Raw genomic sequence first — 21580 nt, forward strand, 5'->3', positions numbered from 1 at the left:
AGGGGTCTTTACATTCAGAAAAACACAATTTTGTGTTTGTTTAACGGAATCATCAATCCTAATCATTTGTTTTTCCTTTTCCTGTAAATCGGTTTCTTTCAGGAGAATGGTGGCCCAGAAGAAGTCGTCCTTAATCAGACTTGGACTCCACAAACGGATGAAGCTAATGGCACGTCCTTTATCGGACAGAGACTCTGCAGATGGTTGTCAATTATGGGGCATCCTTAATCAGACAAACCTCCCTTGTTCAGCTAGCTTTGTTAACCCTAAACTGGCATTTCTACCCAGGAACACTTGAGAAATTAATCATTTTGGTTAACCTGTAAAACTGCCCTGAAAGACACTGGATTGAAACAGATACAAAATGCCAAATATGTTTTTTACAAAACTTTTGTATTTCATAACTGTTACTGACTGCTGTGCGAGCCTTTTAATGGGCGTTACGACTCAGATTATGGACCAACATAAAAAGCCGTTGAAAAGAAGTTATGCAAAAATCGATCAAGATCAAATTTATTGGCAGTAAAAGTCTCAAAACTATAACAAGCAAACAAACAAAACGAAGAAACATGTAAACATACAAAACTCAAATCGGGACTGGTGAGCTAACTAATCTAAACTACAACTCCTCACTCCCAAGGAAAATGACAAACACAAAAGAATCTTCCGGGTCTGATTACTTACCTATGCTTTCCCGCTATTCTAATATAACTAAACAAACAGATCTCACCATCCTTTACAAAAAAAAAAAAAAGAACAAACTACAAAACCTCCATCAACAGGTTTCTTGAGGTAGGCCAAAAGTGAAGTGCCACCACCTGCTCTTAAATAGGCAGAGGCCACAGGTGTTGGAGATAAACACCATCAAATTGGCAACTATGCTCAGAAAAGAAAAAGAAAACAAAAGAAAGAGCAGGGGCACGTAACAATGGGATTGATCATCTGAATGGCATTTCAAGTGCTTTTCACAAATGTGTTTACCGATAAAACAATGATATTCGTTTTTTATTATAAATTTCAGATGTTTGTTTATTCTACTGAATGTCTTTGTTGAAATATGCAAAATTGAATATTTGTTTGTTTTTTGTACTGTGTAACTTGTTTCATTCTGCCTTTTTTCAAGCTTTTGAGGTGTTAAGTTCTTTATGTGAAGTTCTTTCTTTTCACGTGAGGAGTGATGGAGACCTGCGGGGAGTTCAAGGTAAAGATTCACTACTGTTTCCCTCCATTTCTTGACTAATTATTTTCTTAAAGCATGTTGAGCTGTGCTGTATTTTAGGGTAATCATTTAATTATTGTTTTGCTGATGTGTTTGTGTTGTAGAATATTATCACTGTGTGATGGAAATGATCGCCTGCACTTGAACAGGAAAAGTATGTTTTACCCTAGTTTAAATGTCATGTTTGTCTGAACAATGAAAAAGACCTGTAATTGTGCAAATCTCTCTGTCTTTCTCAAGTTAATCAGAGCTGTTTCCTACACTAACTGATTACACTATGTCAAAAGTAACTTCTATCTTCTGTCTGTCTACTTTTTGTTCAATATAGAGCATTAAAAAGTCATTACTAATTCAGCACTATTTAGCCCTTCAGAATTTGTATTGCTTAATGCTTATGTGAATATTAAATTATTGTCTAACGCTTATTAATTTAACTACTTTTAGTTCCTTTTTCAAAAATGTGATTTGTCAACTATGGATTGTTATATATTGCTTGCGTGATTTTAAATGCTAATAAAAATGTCATTAGCCTGCATAACAGTTGGATTTGTGAATTTCTATGGTTATTTTAATATTTCTAGTTAAAGGTGCCCAAGAACGTTCTTTCACAAGACGTAATATAAGTCTAAGGTGTCTCCTGAATGTGTCTGTGAAGTTTCAGCTCAAAATACCCCATAGATTTTTTTTAATTAATTTTTTTAACTGCCTATTTTGGGGCATCATTAACAATGCACTGATTTACACTCGGCGCCGCCCCCTTAAATCGTGCGCTCCCTGCCACACCAGCTGTCGACTATATTACAGCGCATTTACAAAGTTCACACAGCTAATATAACCCTCAAATGGATCTTTACAAGATGTTCGTCATGCATGCTGCTTGCATGCTTCGAATTATGTGAGTAAAGTATTTATTTGGATGTTAAAGTTTTATTCTGAGTGAATTTGAGGCTGTCCTCCGTGGCTAACGGCTAATGAGGAGAGATTTATAAAGAATGAAGTTGTGTTTATGAATTATACAGACTGCAAGTGTTTAAAAATGAAAATAGCGACGGCTCTTGTCTCCGTGAATACAGTAAGAAATGATGGTAACTTTAACCACATTTAACAGTACATTAGCAACATGCTTACGAAACTTTTAGAAAGACAATTTACAAATATCAGTAAAAATATCATGCTATCATGGATTATGTCAGTTATTATTGCTCCATCTGCCATTTTTCGCTGTTGTTCTTGCTTGATTACCTAGTCTGATGATTCAGCTGTGTGCAGCTCCAGATGTTAACTGGCTGTCCTTGTCTAATGCCTTTTATAATGTTGGGAACATCATGGGCTGGCATATGCAAATATTGGGGCGTACACCCCGACTGTTACGTAACAGTCGGTGTTATGTTGAGATTCGCCTGTTCTTCGGAAGTTTTTTAAACAAATGAGATTTATATAAGAAGGAGGAAACAATGGAGTTTGAGACTCACTGTATGTCTTTTGTTATTTAACTATGCCAAGGTAAATTCAATTTTTGAATCAAGGGCACCTTTAAGTAAAATGTTAACTAAAATGTTACTATGATTTGAACCCCTAAATAGGTTCTACAAAGAACTCTAAAGGATTCTTCTATATGGAACCCTTTTCTTCTAAGAGTGTACAAAGATTTTGACTGGGCCAGCGAAAGGATAGCTTTACGTACATTTACTATCATTATATATAATTGTAAGGCTTACGCTGCTATTTTGAACCAATGATCAGAAACAAAAAGCAGTTGAAGGATGACGTGCATAATTCAGTTATTTATCTGACTCCAGTATAATTAATCTGACTTCATTAAAGTTGTTGTTATTTTTTACCTCTTATTCATTAAAAGTCTTTCTTAGAATTGATAGGAAAACGTAGGATTTAACCTGAAAGTTTAGATAATGAAAGTTACAATCAATTTAGCTTTCAACATTATCAGTTACAAAAGGAAAGATTCTTAAAACCTTTAAAGCAAAGTTAAATATACAGACAGCAGAATGGAACAACATCCTGTATAGAAAACTTGTAACGAATAATGCACTGCTGTGCAGAAGAGACTGTAAAAGCTTTTCTTGTATTCAGAGGTTACACACCGGTGTGCGGGAGTGGCAGGGTTACAGCCTTTCTCCCAGAACATCAGTTACCTTTCCTTCTTATACCCTGAGCAAAGCATTGTTATCCATGAGTGGAATACCAACACCAACTGACAGGAAACCAAAAGATATGGCAAATGGGTGGTGATCAAGAGGGGGAGAAGTACATCAGCATACTGTGATGATGAAGGCAATTGTGCCATTTTTATTGTGCCGATTGTGCCGAGGAGAGTTGAAGTCAGGTCAGCTTTATGGTAATAACCAATAACGTGGTTCAATGGCAACCAGAATGTAGAGGTCCTTTGCTTGAGAGGATCTAGAGAACACAGTTGTGTAAACTTTGGTTCAGACCAAACATTAGTTCCCAAGCATAACAGAGAATAGGTGGATAATTGCCGTGGCGGGTTTCCCAATAATATACGACGTGTGTCCCTGTGTACAGGGGCATAAATAAGAAAAATGATGCGTGGACCAAGGTGTCCGACATTGTTTGCATGCTATGTCTGAATGGCAGTAAGTGATAGACAAAAGAGAATAAAAGGTGGGATCAGTGTTTAATAATGAAAGGAAAGAACATTTTAGTTGAGTTTCTGGATGCTAATAGAGCAGCACTAAATTAAACTAATACAGATAAACAACATTTTAGACAATACAATATCATCTTATGTGAAGGAGTGTATTTAATCATTGTTTTTTAGGAAGATTTTCATACACAGCATCTGTCTTCGATTTCTGAAAAAAAAAAAAAAACACACTCAATCAGGAATGCTGCTGATACAACAGAAAATTAACAGCGGCCAAGTGAGGTTTTTCTGTTGCAAAGCTTAATCTTTTGTTTTGAAAAACTACAGAACAGATGCTAACATTGAACAGCTAGAAGAAATGACATCAGTCATGACCTTTTAAACAGTTAAATCATCAAATAGATTAAGTTCTAAAGGTGCACTGCAAAAACTGCAGTGTTAAATTAACTCTCCTGGGAGTGTATGTGAGACCACACTCAAGTGTGTGAAAGTGTTAAAATAAGAGTGTTAAATGAACACTGAAGCAGTGTTAAAATTAGTAGTTAGGTTATTAATAGTGATGATTGAGCATTATTGAAGACACCTGATGATAACAAGCAGAATCACCAAAGGAGAAAATCACAATTTTTAAGTTACCATCACAGAGATCAGGGTTGACCCTTGACTTTTAATATTAGATTTTGTTTAGCTGCTGTAACTGAGTTATAACAGCCAGACACAGGCTGTCATGACAAACACAGCAAAAACTCCAGTTTTAAATTAACTGTCCTGGAAGAGAGATTTGATCTGAATAACTGAACTCATTTAGAGCTCAATCTCGGAGTTAGATTTACATTATTGATTACAGCAGCACTGTGATTCTACAGCAGAATATTCAGCTATAACCCAAAGGATTTTTTAAAAGTTGTTCTAATCGAAGAACTTCATCAAGAATCAGCGTATGAATCTCAACAACAGTGACAAACAGCATATTCTGATAAACTCTGATCATTAAACAAGCAACTAAAAGTCACATAAAAACAGCTAATATAAGAAAATATTAAGAATAAAAGGAAATTACTAAGACAGTTCAGCTCATAATTTATTTATGCAGCAATGCATGATGGTAGTTTTTTGATCAGAACTTTTAAGATATCCTTTAGATTACATTGATAAAGCTGATCTTGTGCTGTAGAATCACAGTTCTGCTGTAATCAATAATGTAAATCTAACTCAGATATTGAGCTCTAAATGAGTTCAGTGATTCAGATCAAATCTCTCTTCCAGGACAGTTCATTTAACACTGGAGTTTTTGCTGTGTTTGTCATGACAGCCTGTGCTGAGAATGATTGTCTTTCAGTTTTACACAAAAGCAACAGCAAAGGCACTTGTTGCAGAGAGTCTGCAAAGCAACCAAGCTGAATTTCAGCTCAGATAATCATGATCCGCAGAGACGCTGCAGCTTAAGGGCAGAGTTCAGCACAGCTAACATGAAAGTGACATGTGAAGGCCATGGTAACCCATACACAGAATTTGTCCTCTGCGTTTAACCCATCCAAGTTAGTGCACACGCTATAGGAGCACTAGCAGTAAGTAGTGAACACAAACACACTGCAAACACACCCGGAGCAGTGAGCAGACATTGTGCTGTGGTGCCCGGGGAGTGATTGGGGGTTGGGTGCCTTGCTCAGGGGCACCTCAGTCATTTCCTGCCGGTAATGAAATCAAACCAGCAACCTTTGGGTTCTTTGTTACATGGGTAACAACTCTGTATCCTACTTCTGTCCAGTGAAAATCTAATGGTATAAAAGCTGATTTTGAATGGTTTAAGCTAACCACATTACATATGATTTTACACAAAAGATTATTTAGGCCACAGATTACATCAGGAGGAAAAATAAAAAATAGAAATGGTCTTTTTAAACTAAAGACTAATTTCAAACAATACACTGGTGTGACATGAGACTGACAGAGCAAGACTGATCATGGTTTTAAGAAGATATTAATTAATTAAATATATTTTTTTAAAGGGTTAGTTCACTCAAAAAAATTCTGTCAATAATTAGGCTACTCACCCTCACATCGTTCATTTTCTTAACACAAATGAATATATTTTTGATGAAATCTGAGAGCTTTCTGTCCCTCCACTGACAGTCTACTCAACTACCATTTTTAAGCCCCAGAAAGGTAGAAAAGATGAGTAATCCAGTAATCCAGGTGACTCCAGTGGTTTAACCTCAATTTTACATAGCGCCACAAGTGCTTTATTTGTGCAAAAAGCATAATTTATAATTTCTTAATTTCATAAATTCATAATTTGCCACTTTATTTACAAAATATTCATCTCCAACGCAAAGTTCATGGTGTATGCGTGCTGAGTTGATGTGAGAGCAGATGTTGTGTACTGTAAGTGTGTTGGAGATTAATATTTTGTAAATAAAGTGGTAAATCATATTTTATAATTATATTATATATTATATACTTTAAATGATGTCTTTACTAACTAACTAACTAACCAACCCTTTAACACTGCTGTATGTTTCAATCTGTGTATTTCTAGTGTGCTGCCGTATCCAACGATGAAAAACATTCTCTATTTGCTAATAAATTTTGATTTGTACTAATGAATTTCTTTAGCTCTGCAGAATTGAAATAGCCTTGCAAAATGGAAAAATTACACTGTGCTGAAAACCATAGCCTGTAGGCTTTTGATCTGCTCTACTGAAGGTAATAATGACGGTTGAGTCGATAAACCACAAACGTCTGTTCACTGACCGTCTGATGCTGCAAACTTCAATCACACTATAACTGACTGCAACAACTTCTTGCCTTTTGTCGTGTTGTTGGTTTACACAATGCTGAATCAGTTCTGTCTTCCTCCCGGGTCTCGACTGTATTGACAATAATACAGAAAGTTACAATGACTGTTTTTAATATTATAAAGACATGTATGTCTTAAAAAAGATGTCTATTTATACAGATTAATTGCTTGCTCTGCTGACCTGTTTTTCTACATCTCCTGCAGATGCAGCAGATCACAACTACAATCAACAGAGATCCAGCAGCAGCAGCAGAGATCAGCACTATGTACAAAGGTAGGCGTTGATCTGTATGGACAAAATGAACCAGTAGTGTGTCTGAATCTGTCTGTCTAAAGCAAACACTATATGAAATATCAGACAGCACTATCTAACTTGAGAGATTATCTCTGTTGTACCTGAACATGTGTGACAGAGGTGAGTGATGTCCAGATGTTGAGTCTGGTTGCTGATGGGATTGTTCAGCACACAGCTGTAGGTGTTTTTATCCTGATATTCCACCTCCAGAGGTAGAGAGAGACTGATGCTGAGATCAGACACACTGATGCTGGACAATAAACTGTTTCCTTTGTACCAGGAGAGAGTCACATGACCCACATTCACAGATGAACACACCAATGAACAATTTGATGATGATGAAGAACATTGTGAAGAGTTACTGCTGATGACAGGAACAGGCAGACGAGCTGTAAAACATGAGAATAAACAGAAATATGGATAAATCTAAACATTTTTATATTAATGTCTTATTTTCAGTGTAGTGTGTTGACAGTCAATGAGTTTTTCTTTGATTCGCTGTGACTATAAAATGATTAAACATTTTAGTATGTAAAGATTTAAAGAAATATTCACTACAGAGTTCATTACAAGTTAATCTCAGTCTAATGTATTTTTGTTGGCATAATGTTGATTACCACAAAAATGTATTTCAGTTTGTCCACCAGAAAAGCAACAATCTGTTACAGTGAGGTGCTGAACGGGCGATCTGTAAACGTTAAAATATTCAGTGTTTCAGTTGTGAAGGACAAGACAAATGATCTCTACTCACCATTGACAGAAACAAGGAATGTTTTTGATGTCAGTTTCACTCCTTTTATCTCTAGTTTATAATCTCCAGCATGTTCAGTTGTGATGTTTGTGATGGTCAGAGATCCAGTTTGATCGTCCAGTTTCAGTCTGTCTCTGAATCTCCCATCAGGAACTTCATCATATAGGGAGAAGATTTGGTTCTCAGTGCTGATTTTAGCTATCAGAGAGTTTTCAGCTCCAAATTTCCACAGTATGTCTTCATCTTCATGTATTTCAGTAAGATCAGTGTATAAAGTGACAGAATCTCCTTCAATCACTGACAATGAATCACCAAACACACCTGGAGAACAAAAAACAGTTTTTTTACAAACCAGTAGCCATGCAGTTGCAATAGCTAGATGGCAATTGATTGTAAGACTATAGGCTGGACATTAAATGCACCTTAAGTCCTGCGTAGAATTAATACCTGTTGCACCATTTAGGCATATTGCACATCTAAATATCACCTACTCAAAGGTAGGTGTAAAGTCAAAAGTCATGACTTGTTTGGACAAGATTACTTTCATGCCTGTAAAGTTTATGGTTAATTTGTGGATACGTGAGATGGGTGTGCCGACTGCACACTGACGACAGATGTAATGGCCTGACCTAACAAAATTTCTGTAGGAAATATTAAAAATGAACTTATCTGGGATTATTAGCAGAAACTGTATATCATGCATTTTCCTGCTCAGAATGACAGTATGTTTGGTAATATTTTATGTCTTTATGGATTCCCAGAGGCGGTCCTCAGCCAGGATGGTGTTCTAACATTCTGTCAGGGGTTAGTTGTGTGGGAAACACACGTGGACGATGGAGCTTCAACGTAGAGGTCTTTTATGACAAAACTCAGAGATAACATATACAACCTAACATAAACGAGAACTGACCAAGACAGAGGGAAAACACAGGGAATGAAGAGTTCATTTGCAAAAACCGATAAACGCCATTTTTAAAAAAAAATGAACTAAGTGTTGTGCATTATTCTCCATATATAGCACGTTCTGTACCCTAAATCCATTTTGTCAGAAGAGCCGGTTTTGCCTACTTTCAGGCATCGCAAGTTCACGTTTTACAGCAGAAGCCGACAAGCGCCCTTGTTTGTGTACAGACAGAAACCGATAAGTCCGTTTTAGCGAATCAGCGCGCAGTATTCAGGTCAGGTGACAAGGCTTCTAGTCACTTCAAAAAGACGCGCTAGCTGAGGGAAGTTTTATCAAAGCTCACTAAAAGTGATCGAGGATTTATGATTTCGATTCCTGTAAGTCCTTGTACACCATACACGACTTACATGCTGAAAAATTGGTTGTCCTTTTGCTTGTGTGTGTGTGTGTGTGCGCGCGCGTGGATGAGTGCGTGCGTGTGTACCGTGTGTACTTGTGTGCCGATCTGTGTGTTTGTGTGTGTGTGCGCGCGTGGATGAGTGCGTGCGTGTGTACCGTGTGTACTTGTGTGCCGATCTGTGTGTGTGTGTGTGTGTTTGAGAGAGAGAGAGTGAGAGAGAGAGCGTGCGTGTGTGTGTGTGAGTGTCTGTGTATGTGTGTGCCGATCTGTGTGTGTGTGTGCGCGTGGGTGTGTGTGTGCGTTTGTGTGCACATGTGTGTTTGAGAGTGTTTTAAATGCAATTACTTGGGTTTTGTTTAACTATGAAACATGAAATGTGGAGTTATCTGCTTTTGCTAAAAAAACAAAGTTTTAATATATATATAAAACATACTTTCAATGAATTTTAATTTTTTAATTTACCTGTATTTTTTAGAGTTATCATTACTTAATCAAAACAGCCCAACTGCAGTTTGATTGTTATAACTTGGAATGCACAATAAAAAAAACATGATTTGTGAGAATTCATAAAAATGGAGTTATCTGTTTTTGCAAATAAACTCTTCATATACAGGATAAACAAGGACCAAATGAGACTAAAATTAAGAAGACACAGCTGGGACTAATGAACTCAATCAGGATAACCAAGGGAACTAACAAGTAGTGGGAAAACCGAGAACAAAGAAGCATGTGACACAGAAAATAAACAGAACCCTGATACTCACACTTTGAATAAACAGGGACAATTCCCGACTTTAAATAAATGACCATTTACATGCTCAGGACGTTTGCGATGTAAGGATATAAAAACCCCATTCGGTATAATTGAAATCAGATGGTGCAGTGGCTTCACTTGTTATGATGACATGAGCAGTTCAGTTCTTTATTTTTAGCAAAGAGTGTAACCGCTGTCAATCATCAACTGGTGTAGTTGCACCTGGTTGTAGTTTTAGTTTTAGCAACAGGTGTAAATTTTTATCGAATTGCTGGAAGTAGCTGACCCGAGCATAGACCTTACAATCAGCTGGTGCAACCAGCCCCTGTCTTTTGAAATATGTTAATTGCTTTTTGACATTTTTATTTTTTTTTTACTTCTGTTGTTGTTCATGATGATCAAGGTATTTAAAAAATAATTTTAAGACATGGCTATTAGTATTTGTATGTTCTTTATTAATCCTTAAAATAAATATATATTTAATCCTGAAGAAAAAAAAAAAAAAAAAAACTCAAAAAAAGTTTTGAAAAGTGCTTTCTGAGCCCCCACTGAGTTTATTCAGTATAAAAATCTCCATTATTTCCCTTGGCTTTAAAATTTTAAATACATTTTTCAGACCTGTAAATCACAATTTCAAAATTCTCTGGCAAACAACAGAAGTGAACGGCATGCGCTGTTCTGAAATATTAAGCCTTAAAAATGTTTTTATAACTTACCAGTCAGACTCCACCAGCACATACAGAACAAAACAAACATGTGAAACATTTTCTTTACCCGTTCAGTGTCTGATCTAAAAAGACTATCCGCTGAAAACACTCAGTCTGTGTGAATCCTCCCCCGACAGAGTTTGACCCTCCTAGTTCAAACCACCTGAACGCATGTCATACAGTCTATAGTTAAATTTGAGAAAAGTTTTTTCCAGCTCTTATTACGACTTTAACCCCCGGTTTCACAGATGAGGCTTAAGTCTAGTCCTAGACTAACATGCATGTTTGAGCGGTTTTAACTTAAAGCAACTTGTACTGATATATCTTAAAATATGTCTAAGCCATTGTTCTGTCTCAAGACACACACAGTAATATTTTTTCTAGTGAACATTTACAAAAGCTACTTAAATGTCCTAATTGAACTAAGGTCTAATCCTGGCTTAGTCTAAGCCCTGTCTGTGAAACCAGGCCAATATTTTTTAATATTGGAAAAAAAATGTTTTTTCATTTAACCTTGATACGTTAAATAGGCTGTTTTGTACATCTCTTTGAATTAAGAACTTCAAATGGTTTTATAATTCTATTGAATAATCAATTATTGCGTATATATGACAAAAATAAACAGTTAAAACTGTGTGCTATCTGTCATTGAGGTGTGACTCTTGCAACTCATTAATTTAGACAAACTGAAACCTGCTGCGGTCGGTTTTCTTCATCTGCTGCAGCTGGATAGACAAACAGCTTTTGCATGGCAAGGGCCATTTTGTTTTATCTGTGTTCAGCTAGGTGAAAAGTTTCTTCCTGTCCTGCTGAGCCTCACAGTCCTCTTCTCTCTAGATAAACCTGCTTTACAGAGTAATAAAGTACTGAATCAAAACTAACATCAGTGAAAGAAGAATCACAGTTCTGTATTCTCCAAACTGAAAGTAAAATGTCATGACTACATAAATGTTTGTTGACATAACTGGACAGTGAATCTAGTTCCAGCATGCTTTGATACTGCATTAGGAGAGTAATGTTGAAATCAATTGTTATTTTACACACTTTTCAGTAAAGTTAGACGTTTTAGTGTTTAATATTATGTTGGCAATTTAGAAGAGTTTCTGTGATGTTTTTTTATGCTTGGGTTAAGGCTGTCTACATCTACAGTGACATGTGTTTTGAGTGTATACCAGACATTAAAAACATTTTTCCGGCTAGTATAGGCCTAGGAATGGTACTGCAAGTTATGGTTTGTGAGTGATTCAAGGTTCCAGAAGAATATTTCTATAGCCCTGATTTTAATGATAAAAAATTACTTATTGCACTGAGTGTGTAGTTACAACATTTACCAGCAGGTGCTAGAAGAAAAAGGGTTATATATAGAGACTGTAATCTGTTGCACTATGGGATGCTCCTCTTCCTCGCTTCTTCCTGAACAACATGGTTTAATGAATATAAGGTAAATCAAGTCTTTAAATACACATGTTATAGTGAATATATAACTGACAGTCAATATTTATAACTAATTGAGTTGGTCTCTTTTTACTCGTTTGGGGATGTAAAAGATGTTTAAATTCACCATGTCCATAACCAAAATAATGAAATGCCAAATTATACTATACATTTATAATACTAAACTACAACATTCTTCTGCTCTTTTTTTTTTTTTTTTTTCTTTTCATAAGACATATCAATGTTTTAGGAAAAGTGCTTTTAAATTTTTAGACTAACAAAACCACACTGTGAGTTAAAGTGATACGTCCTCTTTTTTTCCCGAAAATGTCCTGGCCAGGATTTCTAAATTGCCTAAAGTGCCCCAGTTTTAACTTTATTTTCATACTTGCTGAAGGAAATTAATGACTGAAAAGTAATTTGACCAATAGCGTGCAGGGATTGTACATAATTGACCGATCGTTTACGAGAAGGCGGGATCTACAGAGCAGCACTGTCAAAGCATTGCAAAAAATACGACATTTTAATGTATGAAGACCCTCAACAGGAACAGTGGTGTGCACAGACCTCATCAGCGTAAATTCGCGTTCCGAAATCGCGTTCCGGGGGCACCTCGATACGACCGAGAAAGGTACTTTCATTTAGAAGTGCTGGCCAGGACATGTCCGGGAAAAAAAGCACATATGCACCAGCGCCGCACAAACAGAAGCCAAGTCTTTTTTTTTTTCTTTTTTTTTTTTTAAACAATTAATAATGTACAAACAACATGACACTATCAACACATCTTTGCATTACAATTTACAGAACAGGTGTATGAGAGAATACGCCAGAAGTAATTTTTAATACAGTTTAAAGAAAGTGATGTAACGTCATACGTCATCAAGCATAGACATGCGCAGATCAATATTCCTTCATTTGGTATTTATTTATTTAATTTAATAACTGTATTTGCAGTATTGTACGGGTAGTTTTAGGGTTGAGGGTATGGGAAATCGTTAATAAAATACAATCTGATAAGTAGCAAATTAATTTACTGTTATTTTATCATGAAATTTTGCCTCATTTCCGGTCGTTACTACATCCCTTCTAGGCACAACACAACTTTTGAACAAATCTATTACTTTCACATGTCTTAGGAAATGTGGTAAAAATGAAGCTTTTCTTTAGTTTGCCCTTATTGCTCTGTTGTTTACTCGATCATGGTAAGATATTTAGGCTATATCTCTCTTCCGGACGAAACCGAAAGTAACTCAATTATCAGCGCTAATCTTTTTATATTCGACAGAAATGCGTGTATTTCGTTATCTGTGTTTTTGCTCGACCATGGCAACACATTTATTTAAATTTTTAAATTAAATTAAATTGAATTAAAATCTCACTTACTTTCATCGATAAAAAACCGGAAGTTTCCAACTTGAAGTTTTGTGAGGTGCGACGCCTCGTTTTTGGAAAGACAGAAAGAAAGAAAGTCGTGTCGAAAAATATTAAGGTCCGGGTAAATGTGATTTGGTATATCCCCCTTAAATATCTAAAAATTATGCTTTTGCTTATTGTACTGAATATGACTTGGGTAAAGTTGGTTTTATATTCGCACATTTGGACATCCGTATTCAACAGCCTTGTTAATCACACTACATTGGACATTCAGTGGACATTCACAAATAAATATGCCATTAAAACAATACTTGCCTATTTTGATCGACTGTGAAAAATGTTGTAAGATGACAATCGTTGTTTGTCAATATCATGTATCTGCTTAAAATTCACAAACATTAATTTATTGCACATTTATTGGAAACATAAGTTATTTCATCTTGTTGTGGACTATATGTAAATGTTTTTGTTTGGCATATAATGAACTTCATTTCTTTTTCAGGTTTTCTCTGTGTTTCAGTTGGAGTGTCGGTGTCTGTGATTGAGGGAGATTCAGTCACTCTAAACACTGATGATGAAATAAAACAAGAAGAGATTAAATGGTATTTTAATGACATTTGCATCGCTCAGATCAGTGGAGATCAGAGTAAGAGTAAGATCTGTACAGATGATCACTGTGAAGATGCTGATGGGAGATTCAGAGACAGACTGGATCTCAACTGTCAGACTGGATCTCTGACCATCACAAACACCAGAACCACAGACTCTGGAGAATATCATCTAGAAATCATCAACGGCAGCATCAGTGAAAAGATCTTCAGTGTTACTGTTCATGGTGAGTCATGTTTAAAGCAAGTCTTGTACATTTAAAGGTTGGGTAGGCAATTTTTTTTCTGGTTGAAATTCTCTTCACATCCTGATAGCAATCAATAATAGAAGTGGTCTAAATATTAAAACATGTACATATATCTGTTGTGGATGTCTCAGGACCAAAAAATCTTCTTCCAGTCGTCGCATTCCATCCGATACAATGTCTTACCTGTCAACATATTTATTTTCGTTTCCTCTGCGCACCTTCTCTCTTAGACATGTCACACACGTCATCAGTGCGTTCCATAAGGCTCAACAGATTTGTAGACAGACGAGCACCAAAAAATGAACAGCAGCTGCCTTTTATAGTTTCTCCTGAACAAAAAAAATGAGCTTATGCTGCGCTCATGCCATGTTGTAACCATAATTATGGGATGTGACCTATGTCGTTCTGCCAGAGATGTTCACAAGTCTTCATCTGAAGTCTGAGTCATGTCTGGAGTCTTTTGTCACAAATCTGAATTGAGTCTCAATAAAATGGCCATAAATCGGTTTTCCCATTCAATGCATTTAATCTCTACACTGTATATATATATATATATAATGTGTTATTGGAGCAACATGTAATGAAAAAAAGTGGGAGTAATAGTTGGCAACATTTTCACAATAATATCTAATATTCCATAGGAATATTGATATGTAATTTCTTTCCCTATTCACTTGGTGTGTCCTTCAATGATAAACATAATTTAAGTACTGGTGTCTTCTACTGAGGACATGAAATCAATGTCCTGTTTTGTAACAGAAAGTCATAATTTGAATAGAAACCCCATGACATATTCCTGAGATGTTGATTTATGACAAACAATTTGAAAATTAATAAATGTGCTCTTTACAGGACATCCACAACTGTGACATGTATAATGCCAGAGAAATTCACTAAAATCTACATTATGAATCCAGACATTTTTCTACTCACAAACTGTTAAAATATATTATTCTGTTAATATATTAGAATATTAATATTTTATTAATTTGTTTGCTTATAATGAACTGTTCATTTCTTTCTCAGGTGCATCAGGTGTTGATACCGACAGAGTGTCAGTGGTGGAGGGAGATTCAGTCGCTCTACACACTGGTGTTGAAACAAAACATCAAGACAGAATTAGATGGTATTTTAATGACATTCGCATCGCTCAAATCAATAGAGATTTCAGTAAGATCTGTACAGATGTTCGGTGTAATAAAGGAACTGAGAGATTCAGAGACAGACTGAAGCTGGATCATCAGACTGGATCTCTGACCATCATGAACATCATAGACACAGTTGTTGGAGTTTATCAACTACAGATCAGCAGTGGCAACAGCGACAGTGAAAAGACTTTCATTATTGCTTTATATGGTGAGTCATTATGTTTAAAATCAAGTCTTGTACAATAATTACAAATTAAACCATTAACGTGTTTTGTGTTATTTTTGCTGACATTCAGAGGTGTATTTTATTCAAAAACATTTGTAGATTTAAATATAAATGACTATGGATGTTGCAAAAATATCTTATGTAATATAATTAATGTAGTTAAAATAGTAATAGATATTATATAGCATTATTATTTGTATCTGTGTAAATAATAATGTCGTTATGGTAAAAAGGTTCAGCAAGAAGAAATCCTTATTGTAATACATGCTTCATTGACTTCATCATCATCTTGCTTGCTGAATACTTGTACTCTTTTCATTGGATACTTTTTTTACTTGCAATTAAGTAATTAATAACATTATTACTTAAGTCATTACTTCTATAAATACTCATACTTTTACTTAAGTAGAGATTTAGGTTATCATACCCACCTCTTGTGTTTATAAGCACAAAATCTGTAAAATGTTGTTTTTCAGACTGAATGTCAAGAGAGCATGTTTTATTGCTTTGATATCCACAGTTGTCATATTATGTGTTTTTCCCCCGAAACAACATCCTCCAATCTGTTGTCTATCTTGTGTTTCAGGTGTTTCTGCTGCTGAACGTGATGAAATGAAGAGAAAGTCAGTGAAGGAGGGAGAATCTGTCACTTTAGATCCTGGTGTAATAAAAAAACTGAATGATTCAATGACGTGGTATTTTAATGAGATTCTCATCACTGAAATCACTGGAGATCAGAGTAAGATCTGTACAGATGTTCAGTGTGATGAGAGATTCAGAGACAGACTGAAGCTGGATCATCAGACTGGATCTCTGACCATCACAAACACCAGAAACACAGACTCTGGAGAATATAAACTACTGATCAACAGCAGCAGATTCAGCATCATTAGGAGTGTCAGTGTTTCTGTAACTGGTGAGAGTTAATCATTCTGTGGAATTCCCCATCAGCAATTTTAAAATGATTTACTACATATAAAACCAAAACTGAAATTTCATTCTGGCCTGTTTAAAAAGGTGAGCTTTGACTCCATATTAAAATATAATTGAGATAATCTATCATCACAGACAGCTGTCACATTGAGTTTTAAGTTGCATTATTATGTTTACATTTGAAGTCTATTATATATATATATATATATATATATATATATATATATATATATATATATATATATATATATATGAATAAGAACACTCCATACAATCCATAATATCAGTCAGTTTTCCTGACATTGTTTCCTGTTAAGCACACAGTGCTGATGTTGTGGCTGCTGTTGATAAAAAAATCCACAAGATTTATCAAAAAAATAAACCAGCTATTAATGAAATAAATCAATATCATACGTCTTTCTACTGAAATTATCAGTTGATCTCTAGTAATATTTACTGTCTGTCTTTAGCTCTTCCAGATTCAGGTTTGTCTTCAGCTGCTGCAGCAGGAATAGTTGCAGTTGTTGTTCTGCCGCTTGCTACTGTTGGTGGGATTTACTATCACCACTGGAAATCTAGGAGAAGGAAAGCAATACAAAAAAGCAAGTATTACATACAGCTGATCGTTCAAAATGTGAATAGAAGATTTATTGCATGTGTGTATTTTTATTCTAATTGACCAAAGTAAAGAGTTTGTTGTTATTGTTCAAACAGGAAACAGGAGAATGTGTGATGATCATCAGGTGAGATACTATGAGCTCTGAATCTGTCTGTCTGCAAAAAAACTGTGAATTAACAACAGATTCAGATCTGTGAGAACTGTGCCCTAATGACATGATTTCAAACAAAGTCAGACCAAAACAAAGTTTGTTCAAAAACAGCTTGTTTCTGGCTCTGGCTGGTAAACACCTTTTGAACTACCGATTCACATAATATGATTACATTATATGTCGATGTGTCTCCGCCTTCTGCTTTCTTAACTGTGGTTTCCTCACCACTGTCAACAGGAACATCTCCAAATGTAACTGCTGTGATTTTTGTTGTGTTTATTTTGTCATTGAGAGGAAAGTGCACAGCACATATCTACATATTCATCTAAAACGCCACTCTCCGCATTGTGAAAGGCTTCGGGATGTTCGCTAACAGTGTATTGCTGGTCATGTATTTGAAGAACTAAAAAAAATGGTTTGATGGTTTATCTCTCTGTTTGTGGCTTTATTCAGAATTTATCACTCAGAAACACTAATAATAACTCTTATTTAAGAGAGCTTTGCTCTTGTGCTGTTTCAGAGGTCTTTACATTCATAAACATCAGAGGGAAAAACACATTTTTCTGTATGTGCCACTGAATCATCAATCCTGATAATTTGCTTTACCTTCTGTGAATCTGTTTCTTTCTTTCAGGAGAATGGTGCCCTAGAAGAAGTGCCCCTTAATCGGATTGGGACTCCTTAAATGGCTGTTGTGCATCGTTCATAGAGGACACTAGCCCCAGTAGTGTGGCTCTGCTGGAAACTGCTGACAGACCCTCCACACAAACAGGAGTTACAAATAGCCTTATCCAACCATTGTGTGGCTTTGTCAGTGTTGGATGTAGATGAAGAAAGGCTTTTCAGGTGCAATAATAGAATGTGCCACACCCATGTGCACGATCACCTGTTGACAAACACAACCATGGATATCAACTGAGTGCTTGGAGCTGGTAGAGAAGCGAAAGCAGGCAAAGTTGGTCAAGGCGTTACTCCCAGCTTAATCAAGAAGTCAGACTGAGGTGGAAAGTGGAACAAGAGTCGTACTGGAATCAGGTGGCAGCTGATCTTGAACAAGCAGCATCCAGACACAAATACCACATTCTCTATCGTACATTCAGAAGACGGAGTGAGAAAAACAAATCGACCAACAACAATATCGGAAAGCTAACGGTACCTTCGTGTGATGATCACCTCTTGAAGTGAAGGCGGCTGTATGATCACTGAAAATGGCAAGGCACCGGGAGTAGATCCCTATAGAATCTATTGAGCCTGGAGGAGATGTCCTGCATCTTCATCTAAATACACTTCTTCAAGCCATCTCGTTTAACTAACATGTGCCAAGCACATGGAGAAAAGCCATAATCATGCACATTTTTTAAAAAAGGCAGTAATCCGTGGGTGCTGTGACCAGATCTTTGTACTTGGGCAGCTGCTGAAAGAAAGAATTCAATACAGCCAACCATCATTGTCTTTATTGAGCTAAAGTCAGCATTTAACTGTATCTACTCGCAGGCCTTGTGGAAGACACTAAAGACGAAATTCATTCTCCAGAAGTTCATTAAACTCCTTCATGCATCCGATCAAGGATCAACTAGCCAAATACGAATCTGGTTTTAGTCCAGTATGGAGTTCATCAAAGGGACGTCATCTCCCTGTTATTCAACATCGTAACTGATGCTGTCATGAGAAAGGCTTTCCAGGGTATTTGTGGAGTCCAGAACGATAAAGATCACTTTTTAACCGATCCAATGCTTGCCAGAGACAGTACCATATTCATAGACGGTGATGCTGAAACTATGAATATAATGCACACCATCACTCACCTCGCTCATTTGTATGGCTTGAAAATAAATGCAGACAAAACCAAAGTGATGGCAACCAATGGCTCGCAGGTCACTGTCTACCTCGATATGTAGGGTCGCTTGTTCAGGAGAAGTAAGTGGCATCCACTGTAGAGATTCATAGCAGTATTGGACAGGCAGCCAGGGTTTTCGCTTGCCTCAAGTGTTGCATGTCGAAGAGGACCAACATCTCACTTCATCTCAACATCTCACCTCTTCCGGACTCTTTGTTTTGCCAATTCTTCTTTACGGATTAGAAACATGGACCCTTATCAAACCCGACCATGACTGATAACAGATTACCATACAGATTCCTCTGGGCTTTTTTTCTATTGGGAAGATTGTGCTCTCCAGTGAAAGACCAAGGAAACATGAGTGAGGCAAGTAGAAGAGGATGTAAGGAACCACCATAATGTCCTCAATCAAGCAAGGGATTTCACCTAGCATTTACACTGCAAGACCCAATAACACACTGATTTATTTTGAACTAATTCATTCATACTTTAAGATGCAAGTTCTCTTCATAGAAAATGTGTACCGTTGGGTGTATGACAGAGAATTTCTGTGCCAAATACACTCCTACAGGATTCGTATAAGTTTTGGAAGGTTTTTTTCCAAGTATGTCCCTGTATGACGTCATAAAGAGTGGAATTCCTTTTATGGGCACTCCTCCAGGAAGAGGGATTTCAGTTATGTTTTATAAACAAGGCCCAGTTCGACACTGGATTTGCAGGTCATTTGAAACTGAAGATGGAGCAGTCCTAGTGATAAAAGATCCCGGTCATGAGTCGGAACTGCATATTATGTAAACAACACAAACATATAGTGAATCAAAAGTTATCCAGGGATATTGTGTGTGTGTTTAAATACATGCTGTTTAGACGGTCGCTACACAAAAGCTGTGCATGGTCATGACTCTTTAACTCTGCCCATGGCACACCTCCAGGAGCTTGACTGTTTTCTGAAAGAAGCGGTACAGCTGTATCTGATTTTTATAAATCCGATAAAACTAAAGACTGTTTGGAGGCATGAAGGATGCAGTACTACTCTATAGGTACTCAAGATTAACATGAAATTGGCAGAAACTGTGTTATGTCCCCTTTAAATCTTATATGTCATATGTTACTGACTGCTGCAAGCCTTTTAATTGTGTTAATCATCTGAATGGTGTTTTAAGTGCATTTCACAAATGTGTTAATTCTGTGCTACAATAATTGTAATGTGTAACATTCTGCCTTTTGTAAAGATTTTACTGCCAAGTTCTTGCATTTCATGTGAGGAGACCTGTGGGGTGTTCACTACATCACATGTGTCTGTTACAGATGTTTTGTCTATGTCTGTCTTTCAGTTCTATTTATAAAGCATGTTCAGATGTGCTTTGTTTGTTTGAAGTGATTGTTATTAATTATTGTGTATTCCTGATGTGTTTGTATTGTAGAATATTATCACTGAGTGTTGGAAATGATTGAATTCACTTGAATTATCTGTATGTTCAGTCTCTACTGCCACGTTCCTGAAGAGCTGCAAAGAGAGGTTAGTATGTTTAACTTGTTTTAAACATCATCTGTTTGTATGAACAATAGAAAATTCTTCTAAATGTGCAAATCTCTCTCTCTTTCACAGGTTTTTCCTGTTACATGTGGATTTTCATCTTTCTTATAAGTTAATAAAAAGTTGTAACTTTTTAATGCTTAATCGTTTGAGAAGTGATCATTGTTCAACTCACTCAATTCTTAGTTGATTAGACTATTCTTTCTATTAGATGAAGGTGAAGGCTGTTCCTGGAAAGGTGAACTGTTAGGACACTAGATGGGGCTCTTGTAAAGTACATGCTCTTTGAAGAAGACCCCATGTCAACTAACTCTGAATATTAGTAGACATAATAATAATAATAATACATTTTATTTATAATGCGCTTTTCTGGAACCCAAAGCGCTACAAACAAATGAAATACAAAACTACATTAAATGTAATACAAAGTAGAAGCTAAAAACCTAAAATAATCAATACAGTAAAACACAATAGAATATTACTTACAGTCCATAAAAGCAATTTTAAAGAGATTAGTTTTTAACAGCTTCTTAAAACTGGCTAGTGAGACAGTTTTAATATCTGCTCTTTGAGGAGGAAAGACTGCCTCCATTTCCAACTTATCAGCTAATTCTCTTCCACTGGACAACACAAACTACTGCTAGGATGTCATCTTATGGTATTGATAGAAGGGCTGTCTGACAGGGAAATACAGACATTTTGGGAGGCAGGTGCTTAAGTGTAAAAAGAGCACCACCTTATTATTTAAAAAGTAAAGTTAAATATTGTTGATCATCTTCTAATTAATTACACTAATAGAGCTGTTATATGAATTAACTCCATATCAACAAAATCCATCTTACCAATCATCAAAATAAATTTACTTACATTCATTTTCAAAATAAAACATTATGATATATAAATAAGCAATGTTTGCAAAAATGAAACAATACTATTAATTATGAAACTAAAACCGCCAGTAGGTGGCGGCAAGTCATAATAAGAGATTCATGGAATCATTAATTCAAAC

General features: G+C 36.1%; 1 protein-coding gene across 3 annotated transcripts; it reads left to right on the plus strand.

Annotated features, from left to right (window-relative positions):
- Nucleotides 1-84: 84 nt before the first annotated feature.
- Nucleotides 85-20543, plus strand: LOC137027969 (uncharacterized). Of its 3 annotated transcripts, XM_067396625.1 has the most exons (9): nucleotides 86-1201; nucleotides 1324-1373; nucleotides 6850-6919; nucleotides 13767-14099; nucleotides 15147-15476; nucleotides 16081-16410; nucleotides 16898-17029; nucleotides 17142-17170; nucleotides 17832-20543. In XM_067396625.1, the coding sequence occupies exons 3-9, from the start codon at nucleotides 6850-6852 to the stop codon at nucleotides 17880-17882; spliced, it is 1275 nt and encodes a 424-aa protein (XP_067252726.1). In that variant the 5' UTR covers nucleotides 86-1201; nucleotides 1324-1373; the 3' UTR covers nucleotides 17883-20543. The 3 variants fall into 3 exon arrangements, 2 of the variants coding, with proteins under 2 accessions (XP_067252726.1, XP_067252727.1); XR_010896119.1 differs by lacking the exons at nucleotides 17142-17170; nucleotides 17832-20543 and having other exon boundaries at nucleotides 85-1201; nucleotides 16081-16511; nucleotides 16898-17007; XM_067396626.1 differs by lacking the exons at nucleotides 86-1201; nucleotides 1324-1373; nucleotides 6850-6919 and adding an exon at nucleotides 12631-13092.
- Nucleotides 20544-21580: the final 1037 nt, after the last annotated feature.

The sequence above is a fragment of the Chanodichthys erythropterus genome, chromosome 10, assembly GCF_024489055.1.
Source record: "Chanodichthys erythropterus isolate Z2021 chromosome 10, ASM2448905v1, whole genome shotgun sequence".
NCBI classification, from domain to species: Eukaryota; Metazoa; Chordata; class Actinopteri; order Cypriniformes; family Xenocyprididae; genus Chanodichthys; species Chanodichthys erythropterus.